Genomic DNA, 17,392 nt, shown 5'->3' with positions numbered 1-17,392 from the left:
GTACATGGGACAGGCTGTCTCCCATGGGTTTAGGAGGAGCTTTACCTCTGCCCTTCAGATCCCCAGGCAGCAGCGGTGACTGTTGGGTTACCTGCATCAGAGTCTGTCTGAGTACAAGGAAAGTGGTCAGCAGGATGATGCTGTTCTGAATTCCAAGGTAAGTTTCTGCAGACACAGATAATAAAATGTAATAAAAATCTGGTTTTTATGCGAACAACAGGAAATAGTGGAGGTGGTGTGATACAGCTGATAAAATCTCAGGCATTACAGTTATTCACAGCAAAGATCAAGTTATTGTCTATGGCAGCACCACATTAGCTGTCCTGACTTCAGTTCATGTTTACAGTCCACATCTGTCTCTTTTTCAGGTGACATTAATATTTTTTGTCACCACATCCAATTTCTTCACAGATTGTTTTGACCTTTTAAAGCTTTCATCCGTGAAAGCTGTAGAGTTCATTCAATTCCTCAGTTCCAGGGCAGGTCCATCTGTAGGTGACAAGTGCAAAGTGGAGCAGAAAGAAAGGCTGGGCAGGGTTAGGAAGCGCAGGAGCTCCATGGCCTCCAGGAAGGTCTGGGGCTTAAAGCATCAGTGAATGGTGCCTGCTGTTATCTTTGAGCACAAGCAGCTAAAACTGTTGCTTCTCTTTTCTTCTCAGCAGAGTTTTGAAATGTGAGCAACCTGAATAAGTTATCTACTAAGCAAAAATGAAAATCAAAAAAAATGGTGCTAGGCCTGAAGGTTCAGGAAGCTCCCAGCACGAGGAAGGAAAACATGCACAGAGCTCCCCTAAACAGGAAGAAGAAAGCACAGCAAAGTCTTGAGCAAGGGGAATATGGAGACTCTGGCAAAAGCAAAGGGGAGGTGGGACATGGACTCTGTCAGGGCTTTCAGCAGCAACAGCCTGGGCCTCAGGATCTGGGGACTGAGTCACCCTTGAGTCAGAGCAGCCATATTTGGTTAAAATTGTATTTTGCTGTTGCAATCCATGGGACGCTGTTTGGTACTTCTTAACTTGTTTGTGTCATCTGACCAATAAATTACTGTTTGGAAGCTTCCCTTCCAATACAAATATTCCTTGCCAGCCACTGTGGGTTTTATATGTGGGGTTGGGTTTTTTTCCTTTTTTGTCCTTTAGTGCTGCCAAATAATCTTGCCTTCATCCATGTGGTGCAGCATGTGAGCCATTTCTGCAGTAATCAGCTGCAGATTACAAGGTGCTTGGAGACACTGGGGTGCTCAGCTGTACAAAGTTCAAAGACAAACTGGTAAAATACAAGCAGATTTCAATCAGTGATCTCTCAAAGCTCCTGAAACCAAAAGACAAAATGAGAAAAATGCATTTAGTGTCTTGAGGATTTGCATGCTGTCAATCTTTAATTAAGATATCTGAGATAAAGTTCACTCTTGCAAGACAAGGCAGCAGAATGGGCACCTTGTGAACAAGGAGAGCAAAGGGCACCTGGGCTCAAAACAGCACAATCCAGCACTAAAGGTTTCACTTCAAACGCAGGACAGCTGGAGGAGAGTAATGCTTTGGGCTGCTCCTGCTCCTGTGCTTTTAGTTGTGTTATTATTACTTACTGGATTGAGCTGTGAATTAAACCACCATGAAAAAAAGAGGCAGAAACGAACCGCTTATGACGAGCAGTAAGTACCATTGCTTGCAAATTCATTTGTTCATATGGTCCCCTCTAAGTGCTGGTAATGGGAACAGAATGGCTTTACTGCAGCTCCTTTTTATGTGCTCTTTGGCAGATATGTGTAACTAAATGATCTCTTACTTTTTTTTTCCCTCCATAATACAACAGGCCTCGTTTGTCCTCAGAGCAGGGCAATTTGGTGTTCCATGCTGGCTCCAGCAAAAATATTGAATTTAGAACTGGACCACTGGGGAAAGTAAAAATTAATGAAGAAGACCTTGCAGAACTTTGTAGTCAGGTGATATAGCTACTTTTCCTTAATATATTTTAATTTTCAGGTTTGCACATTAATAGTTAAATTGTCTTTGCAAGTGTTTGTTGTGTTTTGTATGATTGTATTTTGTGTTATCTATATCAGTAGTCTAATATGAAAGTAAGCTATTGCAGACTTATAAAGTAATCATGTCATTACAGAAGATAATTAAAAGATTAAATTGTGTATGTAGCAGAGCTCTCTGTATTTAAGTGGACTTTATAATAGTAAAGTTATGCAAGGACAAAACTTTCCTAAGCTTTTGAAAAAGCAAAGTTTGTTTCACATTATCTCTGTTGTTTAATTTTAGGTGAGAGAGAGTCACACAGAGATTCAAGAACTTAAAAAAGCCAGTGGTGCCTCTCAGAACATGTCCCAGCAGGTTGCCCTGCTGACCTCCAAGGTGAGCCATACCTTCATGTTATCCTCCTCCAACATTCCCAGTTTTCTATTCTTCACACTAACATTAAACAACCTGATTAATTTTAGTGTTTCTAGACTTCAATTCAGGGAACTGGAGCAGAGTCCATACATAACATCAGCTTGGAGTCTGTGTTTTATTTTGAGATACTTACTCAGAAAATCTGGAGATGATGGAAATATTTCTGTAAATCACCCCCTAATTTCCAGTTACTGTGATTCTTCTTTTGTTCATTGTCAACATGTCTATAGACTATATCCTCTAATATTTATGGAAGTGTAATTCTACTAAATTCTGGAAGTGGACCATATATGTTTTTATAGTTGTTACACAGACATTCCATTCCATAGGTGAAATGGACTATAGGGGTTTGCAGTGGAAAAAAAAGACCTATGCAGTAGTTTAGTCTTTTCCATGCTCTTTAAAATTTTTTCTCCAACAGAAGATTTTGAAACCATTGTCTGATTTAAGTTTCTCTTGTTACAGTGTTTCCACAAGTTCCTTATAGGAAAATATTTTGTAGCCTAAGAGACCTTCCCTCAGGAAAATTGTGATAATACGTATCTACGATATTCTCTGATTCAGTGTCAGTTTGCTGTTTGTGTCTACAACCCACTGGGATATGGTGATCCTCTTCCTGGCTTTTGTTGTGCTGTCCCAGATGTCCATCCTTCACATACATGCAAGGACCCGAACAGTCCCACAGGAATATTCACATTCTCAGTGTTGAGCACCTGAATACATCTTTGCAAGACTGAGTCTTGCCTTTTGGATCCAAGCTGTCATTTCCTGAACAGCCTAAACTACCAAAATCCCAGTGAATGGGGCCTGATTTGAAGCTGACTGTCACCTGGTTTCACAAAGCAAATATTCTCTTTTCTCAAAGGAAAATATTTTGTTAGCCTACCAGCCTCCAACACATACCTCTGTGGTCACTGTCATACCGAGCACAATGTAATTTGCATTTCTTTTGCAGATCATGGATCTTGATAACCAACTTCAAAGCTTAGAGCAGGTAAGTAAATGAGAAGCAAACTAGAGATCAGAAAAGAAAATCCCAGCCCTGAGTAAATAAAGTGAGGTTACAATGATTAAATAGCTGAATGATTTATTTAATCTCGTGCATTCCTCAGGAAAACATTTTTTGGTAACAGGAGGTAAAAAAAAAAAAGCCAAGATTTGTGGAGGAGGTGAAATACCTTCTTACAAAATACAAACTGTGTAGGAGCCTGCATTTCTTGTGTACTCAAGAACAACAACTAGCTACCAAAGAGAAGTAAGCTTTTCCTTCACTGGTCTGTCAAGACAAAGACCAGAAAATTCAAACTGGGTTTTTATTATACTGGAACTAGCTAATTTTCAACTGTTGTCTGTTTCTTCAGTGAGCTTGTGACAAGCCACACCTACAGGTGCCAGTAAAAGCAGTTGTCAGATGAGTTGCCCATGGAATCAAGAAGACAAGATAACCCTCCATCTAGACCCACAGGCTGCTGATGAAGAACAATCGCTGTTAATATTTACTTTTTACAGGGCTTTTCTCATTCTAGTTCTTGCCATTCTGTGTATGACCAAACATAGTGTCATTATTTTGTACAGGGATAACTGAAACATCTCAAAACCTTTACAAATCAACCTTGCTGAAAAAGGTGGGAGGAGGGATCCAAGAAAGAATGAAAAAAGAAAAAAAAAAGAGAGGTTTTTCTTGAAAATAAATGTTAATGGAACACCAGCTAAGCAGAAACCTCGTTTACTGCTCTTTTCCTGGGTTTCAGACTATCCAGAAGAGAGCCTGCAGTAGTAACCCATGTGAGAACTCAGGGACCTGTGTAAACTCACTGGATGGTTTCTTTTGCCTCTGTCCCAGCAACTGGCAGGTGAGTCTTTAGCCTCCTTGACTACGGAGTGTGTTTGTGTGTGTTTGAACTGTTATATGCAGGCGATGGCCTGTGAAGTCAGTGATTCTTGGCAGTTCCCGCAGCAGAGAATTACTCTCTGTTTTTTGCTGAGCAGTGAACTGAACTGTGTGCCTTGCTGTTGACCTTACACAAGGATAGGGAGAGAATGGGGCAAGGGATGGATATTTATTCAATCTCAAACAAGTAAGACAAATGGGGATGTAAGTAATCAATGACATTCTGAGTTTTTTTAAATCCAGAGACTTTACTGGCAAATGCTTTAATGGTGCTGTTAAATGCTCTAGAGATGGAAAAGTTATATCTTCTTCTCAAAGACTTTCAACTTGAAAGTTATCCCAGTAAGATTTGGGTCAAAACTGATGTACTTTTCTGATAGAAATAGTTTGAAGGAAAGTTTTCTGAGCCTTTTGCTAGTTGGAAAGTAGGAGGGATGACAATAATGTACTGTTCATTTGCTTTCTACATCTGAAACATTTTATCCCCATCTGACTGATAACAAGGGTCACAGAAACACATCTGAAAAATAGAGTTTTGTTATTGTGTTTCATAAGGGAAGCTGTGCTGATAACAGCCCATGGTTTGTATGTCTTTGAAAACTATTTTAAACATTGGCTCCGTGGTTTGCTTCATTTCTCAGTTATTTGGAAAATAAACTGGTTTTCCATTTCATCTTAGGGTCCCCTGTGCTCAGTAGATGTGGATGAATGCCAAATTTTTGCTGGAACTGCATTAGGCTGCCAGAATGGAGCCACTTGTGTGAACACACCAGGCAACTACAGGTAACTTCTCAAAAGTAGACATAAATATCCTGTGTAGAATATTGTTATTTTTGTATCCCATATCACACCTGCAGCACAAGTTCTAGAAGTAAATCTTTTAGTATCTATGCACTATAATTCCTTACAGTCTGAGAAAATGTAAAATCCTTAATATACTGTACACCGAACCCACTGCAGACACAAAAGCCCCTCCAAAGCCATTGCCTGCTTTGACACAAAAAAACCATCAGGAACCAGATCCATCAAACATCCGTGCCAGGGGAGAAGGCTGCAAATTAAACACTGGCTCCAGTGGCCCACCCTCCTTACTGTAGGTGCAGATGATTTAATGGAAGTTCACTGCACCATAGGATGGAGCTGGGGTGGTGAGATGCAACATGCTAGTCTGTAACCAGCACTCACCAATACCCACCTACCACAACCATGTTACCATCCCTTTGTTATCACCAGCTCTTGAGATCAAAGGGAGTGAGGAGATGAAAGAGGTGAACAGCTGTGGCCCAGCAAAGGCTTTGAGTTGTTGGAAATCTCCTGAATATATGGGCAGCCTTGATAATTGGCATTCCCAGCGCTCTCGGTTAGAGCATGGTGCTAATAACACCAAGGTCGTGGGTTAAATCCCCATATGGGCCATTCCCATATGGGTTGGATGTGGTGATCCTTGTGGGTCCCTTCTAACTCAGAATATTCTTTGAAATCAGAAACAGTTCTGTGAAATGCCTTCATCCCCTCCAGAAATACAGGCACTGCTGAGACAGCAGCAGAGCAAGGAATGCACAGTCCTGCCAGGCATAAAGGAAGGAGAAATGACTTCTGCAGCTGACTGGCCAGGAGAGTGCCTGGCCTGCCTGTGTGCCAGGCCCCATAGACATGAGGCCCTTGGAGCATATCCTTCTCTGGCTGTGCCCAGCTCCTTAGGAAAGACGCGATTGCTTACAGGGCAAGCCAGCCTGAACGTTCTGTCTTTTTTTCCAAAATGTCAAATAATTTGGTAAATAAATAACTTTCAGATATAATACAAAGCTATCCCTGTGCAATGGGAACAAGCAAGGCTGGAGAGCATGCCACAGCTTTCTGTGCAGCATTTCGACTTCTGCTTCAGCATGAAAATCTTAGCCCCCACAAATATTTGCTTGGCATAACACCAGCTTATAGTGCTTTATCGGTTCTTGGAGAGACCTCACACCAGGGAAGTGCTCCTGCAGTGGTCCTCATGCTTCAGCGTTAACACAGAGTCTGCTCAGGATTTTCATATAGTCCTTTCCCCAAGTCCACTGTACTGTATTCAGTCTCCCTTCACATATTGTCTTACTCACTTCTTAGTGCTCCCCAGATACTAAATCTATCCCCATGTACAGTGTAACATATCACTTTCCAACAACTGTGAGGACATTGCTGCTAAGCTTTCTGGGACCCAGCAGCCCAGATCACCGCACTCCTGCTCTGGTGTAGTTAAATACACAAGCATGGACAGCAGGCAAAGAAGAGGGTAATAATTGACTTTCCACAACCCCCAGAGATAACAGCAGGTGATGGGCAGTACTGAATTAGGTAGCATGAAATGGAACATAAAGCAGTCTTCACTCCCTATTCAGATTCTTTACCCCCATGCTTTTCTTGTAATTCAAGGCGGCACTGAAGTGTGAGGAAAAAGAGCAGGTATCCAGGAAACCCCCTCCTCAGTCAGAACCCTAAGGGGACATTGCATCAGCTGGATGAAAGGCTGTGAGAGTCCTCAAGTCTATCGGACATCTGTGTCACAACCAAAATAACAGGGGCCTCATCACAACATGCCATCAGCCATGTGACAACAGCAGGGCAGTGCTGAGCAGCAGTATATCACAATTTGGCTGCAGTTCCTTGCAGTGTGACCTACTTCTTGAATCTATTCTCTGAGAAACTTCAGATGGGCAACAGATTAATCTTTGCTGGACTAGGCAGGAGACAGTTCCATTGTCCTTCTCCTTTGGAGATGGTCAGGTTGCCTTGCTGTGTGCTTTGGAGTTGAACATGAAGCTCTGAATGTACTTTGAACATACAAAAGTCACTTGGTTCCCTGACCTGTTGCCTCTGTGCTTGCCCAGGCTGAGCTGCTGCACTGATGAGATGGTGTGGGTCTGTCTGCCGTCTCTTACAATAATGAACATGGTGTCTTGCAGTACTGCAGTTAAGCATTAAGCCGTTGTGGGTTTTCGAAGCCTGAGTTCATGTGGGTTACTTGTCCTGGGTGCAGTTTTAGTTACCTGCAATTGGCTTATCAAACTGCAGTTTCAACTGAGCATGTGACACGGTGGCAGGCAGCAGTAGCTTATTGTATATAAATTGCTCCAAGGTCCAGATCAGATTCATGGAATACCCTTATTCAAATTCTGCAGAGAAATACTTTTATAGAGGATTTTTCGTTAGGCAACTTAAAAGCAATTAAAGAAGGGTGTGTACTTGCCATATGTCTCTGTGAGGTGCAGACCTTGCAGCATATGACTTGTATCCAAATGAGAGTTTCACTGTCATTTTAATAAGAAACCAGTTTTCTGGCTTTCTGTACGTTTTCTGCAGATTTAGATCCCTTTCAGTTGTATTTCAGAGCCTCAGATTTGGTCTATGTGGAAATAAAGAGCCAGAGAAAAGGGAAATGTTACCCAATGGCTTAGAAGTTCCCAATTTCAGTTCCACCACATGTGTACAGTGCTGTAACTCAGGTCTGCCCTATAAATAAAAATGTGATGCATCTGGCAGCTTTCAAGCCAGATTCTCCCAACAGAAAGCCTTTCTTCAACCCACTACTTTGTTTTTCCCACCCTATCAGCCCCAAATTCTGCCTCTTGCACACCACACTTACCTAAAAGCTGGGCTGCTGCTGGGACAGCGGCTGCCCCTTGTTATGGTGTGGGTGTGAAGGTTCCCTGCTCTCTGGGACAGGCCAGACATGGCATTTCTGCATATTGCTGGAGGTAGGATTTTATGCACTTGGCATCATACAAGGGTCATAAACTGCAATGGACAGTTTAGGTACTCTTTGACTGAAGTACAGTTTTCCAGGCTCATATTCTGTTTAAGTCTAATGTTAGATGTATCTTTTTTCCTGGATTTGCGCTTATGAATGCAACAAAAGGCTGTAGATTCTCCCACAGGGCCGGGCAGTCATGGATATACACAAGTCCCACATGACTCTTGAGTCACTGCTGAACAGGAGCCTTGCCTCTGTACATGATTATTAATGGGATTGTCAATATAGCTAAATAGATGTATTTTGTAAGGAACATCCCATATAGTAGCAGACGATCTCTTATTATGGCAATATACAATCTTTAACAGCTGTAGGAAAACAAAATTTTGATTTTTCTGTCCGCTTTCACCACTAGCTGCTCCTGTACTCCAGAAACCTATGGGCCTCGCTGCACCTTGAAGTTTGATGACTGCCAGCAAGGATCTGAGGTTCTCTGTGAGCATGGCCTCTGCATAGATGAAGAAAGGGATCAGCACAACAGGGTATGGAACAACGTGTAAATCTCATTATACAACATAGCATGAAAAAGCAACAAATAATGCTGATCACCACAAAACTGTGTTAAGCACATGGCTGCTGAAAAATAGCAAGAAATGCCACTATACAACATAACCTATGCTCTCTGTTGTCCCACAGACAGCAGAAAGAATCAAAAATATCTTGTGTCTTGTTAAAGGTACTTGTCATAGCATTAAATCTACTACTACATCCGTAGGGAGCTTGGGAATATTCTTTGAATAAGTCAGTCTTGTCTGAAATATAATATTCTGACTCTGGCTGGATGTTCATTATTTGGGGAGTTCTAAGTTGCTAGAATATTTTACTACTTAAATGATTAAGAAGGACAAACATCATAAATCTTTTTTTTCCTGGGAAAAGGTATACCAGTGGAACATTATTGCCAGTGACCTGGAAGCTGCCAGGGCTGCCTAGCGACTGAGTGGCTGTTGCTCATCCTTGGTGCTCCTCAGTGTCAGCTGGAAGTGGTCTCTGACTCCAGGCCCAATCTTTCCAAGCATCTGCACTGGGTGGATGCTAGCACACACTTGAGTGCTCTTCTGGAGCAAGCCAACTCATTCCATCTGGGCAAGAAGCTGGGTACAGGGTGTTCACTCCAAAGGGATAGATGGAACATGCCAGTTTTGGCTCTTTCCACTCAGAGCAGCCCTCCAAAACTACCCAGCCAAGCCTGTGCTCCTTAATACTCCTATACGTCCATGCACCATTCCAGTCACAGCACATATTTTTTTGTGCTATGCTGTAAAATTATTTCTTTGCTTAATTTGTAGAAGTTTCATAACTCATCATTTGTTTTCTGCCCACTTTTTGTGGAGAAAGCTTTTCAAAAGGGTTCAGTGTTGGCTTAACAGTGTCTGCTCCTGTGACTGTCAACAATAAAGCTCCCATTAGTTTTAATTGGACCAAGGCTAAATAAATGCTGAAATCTGGCCATTAGTAAAGTTTACTAGAGAGAAAACTGTTTTCCTAAAAGAAAATATATGCTTTCAATGTAATGCCAGTGCTGCGCGTTGCACAGATTACTAATAGTTTGATTAAAAATAAACAACCAAGATGATTTCAGGTTGCTTACACTGATCTGTTTACGTTGGTTAAAAAGCAAGTTGATGACTTTTAATTATATTTATGTACAGCTCATAATTGCTCTTCATTTTCTCTGGGAGCTTTGGGGTAAATTACAGATTTCTTTTATGAACATAATGAATGAGCCTGAGTTGCTTCCATAATCTAAATAGGTAAATTCAGAGGAAGAAATAATCTGAGAAAACTACCAAAGCAACTTATAAAACAGAATGCACAAGCCATGTAATGCTCTGGAAGCTTTCTTGCTATAAACTGAAAATAATCTTATAAAATTAACTCCTCCTGCCTTTTTCTTGGCTATTCCAAATGTCTTAAATATGCAATGTGATGTTTTCTGTGGCAGCCCAAGTACCGCTGTATGTGTGACAGTGGCTGGATGTCCCCTCCTGGCAGCCCTGCCTGCAGTGCTGACATAGATGAATGTAGCCTCCCTGATCATCCATGTTCACAGGATCCATTTGTGCAGTGCCTCAACACTCCAGGCTCCTATTCGTGTGGTCCCTGCCCCACAGGTATCACGTCCTTCCATGCTCTCAGGCAGGATGGGGTGGCAGTAGGTACTACTGCCCATATGTCATAAGCAAAGACACAGGACCAAGATGAAGTAACTCCATGAAATGCTTTGGTCTGTACTCTAGAGAATAAAAGTCTGCAGATTATGTTTTATCTGGGTAACGCAGGCAGTGAAGTCTATTGCGTGATTTATCCCATCCTAAACTGAGCACCTAAATAGGTCTGATGTACCTTTATGCTCACAGGTACTTTCATGTCCATTTGTGTAATAAGTCTGCAGTACTTTCAGTATCCATATGCTTACTACCCTAAGGCAACATAAAAGCCTGATTGTCCCCTCAAACCGTATAACCTACTATTCCTCTTCTGGAGATGGGCAGGTGGGGTCTGTGGGAGGAGGTTTTGAAGTAGTTAACTGGAGTTACAGTAAAGCTTTGCTGCAAATTGTACATATGTGCGCTAGACCACACCTGCCTCCTCTGCAGGTAAAAGTGTGCTTGATTCTGAAATAACCAGAATACAGTTAAAATAAAACATTCTTGCACACACAGCTCCACCCCGTTGTGTTTGTAACCTAATTTGCAGACTGGTATTCATTTTAATCAGTTATGAGAGAGACAGGTCTTCTCTTGGGTTAATGAAGTGAAATTCAGAAGCTGTATTTTTGTGCTCTATGAAAAGATTTGGGCAAAGAAAAAAACAAAAAGGTCAGTCATTTTCAATTCTAATGTCCTTTCTGTGCCACTTTTTAGGCTGGCAAGGAAATGGCTACAGTTGCCAAGACGTTGATGAATGTGCAAGTAGTAATGGAGGCTGCTCAACAGCACCAATGGTTCAATGTATCAACACAGTTGGATCCTACCGCTGTGGGCTCTGTCCGCCAGGTAAAACGGATTTCTTGTTGATAATAATATGGAAGGGCTTAAAAGGTGATGATTGAACACATTTGATTCTGTTTTGTGGTAGATTTAAGAAACTGAAAATTGTTTTTAAAGAAAGTGTCACGTACACAATACAATGCTGTAATACAGAATGCAGAGTCCAAGTATATTCAAACTGCTTCAGATATTAATGAAGACTGTATAGAGTACGTCACTGAAGATCATCCTCTGCTATGTGTTTCTCGTGTCGTAGGTAACCCTTTTCAGTGTTAGAGCCTTGATTTGATGAAGTACCTACTTTACAAAATCATTAAAGGGAACCAAGGATTGCATAATTATGATAGTAATTTCATTGTGTGTATTAATTGAAAGAGCATCCTCTGTGCCATAAATCAGCTGTATTGTCTGTCATAAAAAAAGGCCGTGATAATTGTCACGCTCTGAATGCTGTCTAAGGCGGCAGAATTTCCATTGCAGTACAGGTCAAGTAGTGGAAGTCGCAACTTATGTCTCCATAATTTGTGGTTTATGATTTAAAATGCTTTCTGAAAGGCATGCTATAAATACTAGAAGCACTAACAGGAAAAAGTCTTCCTAATTGACTTTTTGATTGCTATTTAAATGGCAGTAGGCTGCAGGTAGTGAAGACCCTCAGTGAGTGCTGAAGGCATATCACTATGCTGGAAATGTGGCCTCAGGCAAGTTTTGGTGATGTTAACTCTGGCGACTCAGAGTTGGTCCTGCTGAACTTCCTGGGAAGAACTGGATGTTGTGTTTCAGACCCAAGGATAGCTCTGGCATGCAGCAGGAAACCTGGATGTGATTAGGGCCGACGGGGTGCAGATGTGTAAGGAGGGCAGCACATGGTGGCTGAGAGACATGGGTTTCTGTGGCCTCACTGTATTTGGCAAACACTAATATGTCTTCTTTTCTACAACCATGGGAGGATTTAGTTACAATGAGAATCCACCCCTGCAATGCAGAAACCACAATAAATATGCAGGGTTTACTTCAATGGCTATCTCAACTTTTTCTTTTTAACTGCAAAAGACTGATTTTACACCATAAATTAGTGGTTTGCTCACCAGTTGATTGTTTTGCTGCCAATTCTCAAAGAACATAGTTTGTTACAGACTAACTGAGATTTGCTTCTGAACAGGTTATGAGGGAGATGGACAAAGTTGTACCCAGGTTGATATCTGCTCAATAAATAATGGAGGGTGCCATCCTTCAGCTACTTGTACCTCAGCTCCAGGTATGATGCTTTCCTAAATACTGTAAGTAATACCAGACCTCTGTCTCTCAAGGAGGATCTGGTTATGGTGAATCCACTTTGTAGCAACATATTACAGCCTCTTCTCCACAGTCAGTTTTGCCTCATCCAAAGGAGTTTACAGGCAGGTTAGCTAAAACCTTTCCACTAACACTGAGAGAAGCAGATTTAGACTCCACCAAAGATAAGACTTTATCCGAAAACTATGGAGACTTTCACCATTTCCCTTTGATGTGGTTTTCCAATTATACAGCTGCTTTTGCTAGTCTTCTTTCCATAAATACCCTTTGACTACTCCCACTGTTTCCCATTGAGGTGACTTTGGACTTTCAGATACTCACAGCAAAACAACAGTAGGGATCTTTCCGTGATGAAACTGGGCAATGATCAGGGAAGGTGTCAAAAGATCAAATAAGGTAGAATTATATCAAATATAATGTCAACGACATTTGTGGTCACTGGTATTGTTATTGTAACAGGGACTGAATTACCTTCTGTATCTTGTCTTATCTCCCAAGGACTAATGCCATTTTGTTCCTGCATGCCTGGGTACACTGGAAGTGGATATGGGCAAAACGGGTGCTCTCCTCTCAGTGATATCTGTCAGCTGCAAAACCCTTGTGCAAATGGGCAGTGCTTGGTAAGTGCTGGGCTCCTCACAGTTAGTGACAAGGTTGTGTAGTTATAATCAATACATCAGGGTGAGGCTGAAAGCTGAGTGCAGACACACAAATGGAAATGAGGCAAGGTCAGTGGGGAGTGCAAGATCAATGGATCTGGGGAAAACAAACTGAGTTGCAGGGCACACAAACCATTTTCTTTGTATGTAAAGTAGAGGCAGCAATCTTGGTACTCATGACATGAGAAGTTGTCTGGTATCCCAGGCTAGTGATGGAATACTAGTGCTGGTGGGGAAGAACTCATGAATGACTGTCCCTGGTGGGACAGGGAAGTAGTTTACCACCCTGGATCATGAAGGAATTGCCCATGATAAAAAACCAGGACCTCTGCTGATCTTCAGACTCTTAATATCCAGTAGAGTTAGTTATGTATTTCTAGTCTGATCTTGTGAGAGCACTCCTGGAGTTTCAGGCTGTTTACATAGATATGGAAAGAGTACTTTAAGGGAACTGGTTGCACTTCTGCTGGGAAACAAGTATTTTGGACCTAAACTGTTAAGTGGTGTGAATTCTTTCTCATGCACAGTGACCATTTAGTTTGTCCACGTGGACCCTGTGAAGGATTTTTGGCTTCCTCAGTGAGGAGTGCTGTGCTTAGGGAAGTCCACACTGCGGATCTGGGAATTTTGTTGTGGAGGATAATTATGATGATGATTTTGGAGAAATGTTCACAAATTTGTTGTTCCAGTAGAATCTTTTCCCACCTATCCACACTGATCTGCAGATATCCTCTTTTTGATTGTCCTTGAAGGCACAGGGAAAATGGGATATATGAGATAGATTTGGCAGTGTTAGTTTAACAGCAGGATTTGGTGATCTTAAGGATCTTTTCCAAGCTAAATGTTTCCATGATTCTATGGTATGTTACCTATCCCTTTTTCTATTTTCTGTATGAACTGTGATGATCCTTTCACCTCCACTCCACTCCTCACCAGCATTCCTTACTCTCTATTCTATAGATGCCTATTGTGTCTTCTCTCAGATATTTAAAGGGTCTTTTGTGACCAGATCTAATCTACTTTTCCTGACTATTTAGAAACTATTCATTTTAGTCAATCTATTAAAAAATATGACATCTTCCCCTAAGTATATCCTAACATAAAACAGTAGGCAATCATGGCTACGAACTACTACCTAAAGGTAATAACACAGTCAGATAGTTCAATAATGGGACTACAGAAGCATCTAATAAAATAGAGGAACAGCAGAGCTATATTTGGCCAGCGTAATGACAGAGGAAATGTAATGTTAATTAAATATCAGGCAATGCAGATCAGAAAACAACTTTTCACCTTCTAGAGCAATGTTCGGAGTCCTAAATACGCATAAAAATCTTCTTCCATCATACTGAAAATCTCCGTTTGGACACGGAGGATGCAAATAGAGAATACAAAAGAAAACAGAGAGTGTAGTACATTGATTGTATGTCCTCAGTGATGGGATTTTAGCATATGCCTTGAAATACTGTGTTCTGTTTTACCTGTAAAGATCGTGTCTGCAAAACAGGAAATATAATGTAGGAGAACATGTGAAATTAAAACAGTTAGAGATATAGAAGGACTGGATTATAAGGAGAAGTAGTAAAGGTAGAGACAAGAGAAATGGAAAAGAGACATACAGAAAAAGGGATAATGCAGAAAAGGCAATGAAATTGTTCCCATTTAACATTCCTCAGGATAAAAATGAAAGTTAACAGCCCACGTAACTGCAGTGCAGACTTCCAAGAGAAAGGGCTTGAGGGAACTGATTTATAAACCAGTTACCTTGACTTGCTATTTATAAGATTTAGATAATATGATTGACTGAAACCAATCAAACAGTTTTCTGTTTTTGTTTTCTGTTTCTGACTTTTTAGAAAGTAATCTGAAGATCCTTGCAAAGAAATAATTTAATAGAAAAAACACAAAGAGCTAGGTAATCTGATTAGTCTTTAGGTTTGATATTCACCAGTGACCATCAAGGCCAAACACTGAGGGGAGGCCTCATTGCAGTCTACAGCTCTCTCATGAGGGGGAGAGGAGGGGCAGGCACTGATCTCTTCTCTATGGTGACCAGTGACAGAACCTGAGGAAATGACCTGAAGTGGTGTCAGGGGAGGTTTAGACTGGATATTAGAAAAAGGTTCTTAACCCAGAGGGTGGTTGGGCACTGGAACAGGCTCCCCAGGGAAGTCGTCACAGCACCAAGCCTGACAGAGTTCAAGAAGCATTTGGATGATACTCTCAGGCACACGATATGACTCTTGGGAATGGTCCTGTGCAGGGCCAGGAGTTGGACTCGATGATTCTTGTGGATCCCTTCCAACTCAGCATAGTCTCTGATTATGTGAGTTCTTTGCTCCAGTATCTCCTCATAAAATAAGTGTAAATATCAGTCTTTCTGCTGACTGTAGTGATTCCTTTAGGTGTTTCAAGTTCAGTGAGTTTATTTGATTTGCTTATCCTGTAGGCAACGATCTCTGGATATTTCTGCCTGTGTAATGGGGGCTGGACAGGCCCTAACTGTACAGAGAACATTGATGAATGCCTTAGCAACCCCTGCCAGAATGGGGGGAGCTGCACTGATGGGATCAACGGCTACTCCTGTGAGTGTACCAGCGCCTGGACAGGACCACAGTGCCAGACTGCCCAGCAAGGTACAGCCAGGACCACCTCCCCAGGAGAAATGTGACACCAGGCTTCAGCAAGTAGATGCTTTGTGTATAGCACTGATATGTAAAAAAGAACTGAGTTATGATGGGAAAAACAACTGTCTTTTGGGGGGATTACAGGTCCCTGTCCAAATTCCCTCAAAGTTGGAGATTTCCGTGAGTTTTGTTTATAGCTGTTTTGTTTAATAGTAGGAGCACAACTGTGAAGTTGATCTGCAGACCCACTGACCCTGGCTAGATGCCAAACATCCTAAAATCAGATCTCTGTTCCTGAGAAAGTGGTCTTGTTGGGAAAGAGGATCCAGTATAAGAACAAGAGAACATACTGATGTTTCTCTTTTGTATGTACTATTTCATTTGTTGCAAAGCTGAGAGGTCCTGGCATTTTTAGTCAGGAGGAAAAGCCAGACAAGATTTTCAAACAGAAATGTAATGAAATAAATGTTAACCACAAAAGTGAGGGACCCTCAGTTTTGTAGAGTGACTGCAAGGTCCTGCCTCTGACATTTCTTCCTAATATCACTTTTTCTTTTTGTTTGGGCTTTTTTTTTCCCCATTAATTTTAATTAAACAAGGTCAGGACAGCATTCCAGTGAGTGTCAATGTGGCAACTATCTGTCAGATGGCTCATTTTTATTGCAGGTTGCTGTGAAGAAAGGAGATTAAATTTTCACAGAATATAGAATGTAAAACTTCCACAGATCCCCTGTGAAATCTGATCTATTTTAGAGCTCTTTTCTGTTTTCCTTAAGTATCCAACCAGTAATGTTTTAGTATTAAGTCCACATTGGAAAAAATTGATTTTTAATCCTTCATAATGAAGGGATAGAAAACCAGTTTTTATCCAGTGATAAAACATAATGTACCAACTATTCTTTTAGTTTCTAGTCAAGGAAAAAAGAATATATTTTATTACGTGACAGTTTTGAATCTGGTTGCTCCCATGCATTGAATGGTTCAGTGAGAGAAGAGACCATGGTATATTATGAGAGGTATTGTCAGGCCCAGAAATCTGACCACAAAGAATAAATTGGATAATAAAAATTCTCATGGATAACTCCTATGATGCACCACTGCTCAGAAAGACAATTTTACATTATGTTATCTTCAAAATGTTATTTCATCATAGGGAAAAATTTCAAGCTTTGATCTGGAGGTAGCCTTCTGGAAGCAAAGCAGCTTATGGACATCGTCCTGAAACAGAATCCACATCTTTCCACATATTCCAGCTGAAATTCCTTGCTCTTTTCCCAGGAACTACTTTTCTCTCAGGGAATAATTTTGCTCATTTTTTGAGATGTCATTCCACTTTAGAGGAAATCCTGAAGAATCTTTTACAGAAATTATCTTTCACCATTGTTTTAAATGTGTAAGATGCCAAAGCTATGCAAGAAAGTTAGATTTTGTTTCAGTCTGTATAGTGATAGCATAAAGTAACCCTTTTAATTTTCTATCTCTTTCTGCAGTTTGTGGAGGATATCTCTCAGGCTCCAGGGGGACTTTCAGTTACCCTAACAATCCAAACAGCCAGCGGTACAACAGCAGGGTCAGCTGTGCTTGGGTTGTTCAAACTAATCCCAACCAGGTAAAATAGAGTTCGGATTAAAGAAACCCTCACTCTGCAGGACCCTTCAGCTCTAATAGAATAAACATAACTGTCTTCATGTACAATGTTACAGTGTTCTGATTCAATCCCTTTGGAATAAATAGTTT

The 17,392-nt window shown here is 41.1% G+C and overlaps 1 protein-coding gene across 1 annotated transcript in view; it reads left to right on the top strand.

The window, feature by feature from the left end:
- Positions 1–1,525: 1,525 nt before the first annotated feature.
- CUBN (cubilin) overlaps positions 1,526–17,392 on the top strand; it is a 143,453-nt gene continuing 127,586 nt past the window's right edge. The window contains exons 1-13 of the mRNA XM_018075753.2: positions 1,526–1,651; positions 1,813–1,942; positions 2,268–2,360; positions 3,355–3,393; positions 4,151–4,252; positions 4,970–5,073; positions 8,436–8,562; positions 10,026–10,194; positions 10,948–11,079; positions 12,236–12,331; positions 12,868–12,989; positions 15,478–15,664; positions 17,146–17,264. Of these exons, the coding sequence (XP_017931242.2) occupies positions 1,533–1,651; positions 1,813–1,942; positions 2,268–2,360; positions 3,355–3,393; positions 4,151–4,252; positions 4,970–5,073; positions 8,436–8,562; positions 10,026–10,194; positions 10,948–11,079; positions 12,236–12,331; positions 12,868–12,989; positions 15,478–15,664; positions 17,146–17,264 (1,539 nt within the window). The 5' untranslated portion in view covers positions 1,526–1,532. The remainder of the gene's footprint in view (positions 1,652–1,812; positions 1,943–2,267; positions 2,361–3,354; positions 3,394–4,150; positions 4,253–4,969; positions 5,074–8,435; positions 8,563–10,025; positions 10,195–10,947; positions 11,080–12,235; positions 12,332–12,867; positions 12,990–15,477; positions 15,665–17,145; positions 17,265–17,392) is intronic.

This window comes from Manacus vitellinus, unplaced genomic scaffold (assembly GCF_001715985.3).
Source record: "Manacus vitellinus isolate BGI_N305 unplaced genomic scaffold, ASM171598v3 scaffold_3_pilon, whole genome shotgun sequence".
Classification (NCBI taxonomy): domain Eukaryota; kingdom Metazoa; phylum Chordata; class Aves; order Passeriformes; family Pipridae; genus Manacus; species Manacus vitellinus.
The sequence above is the reverse complement of the archived record's forward strand: the minus strand, read 5'-3'. Positions and strand labels throughout refer to the sequence as shown.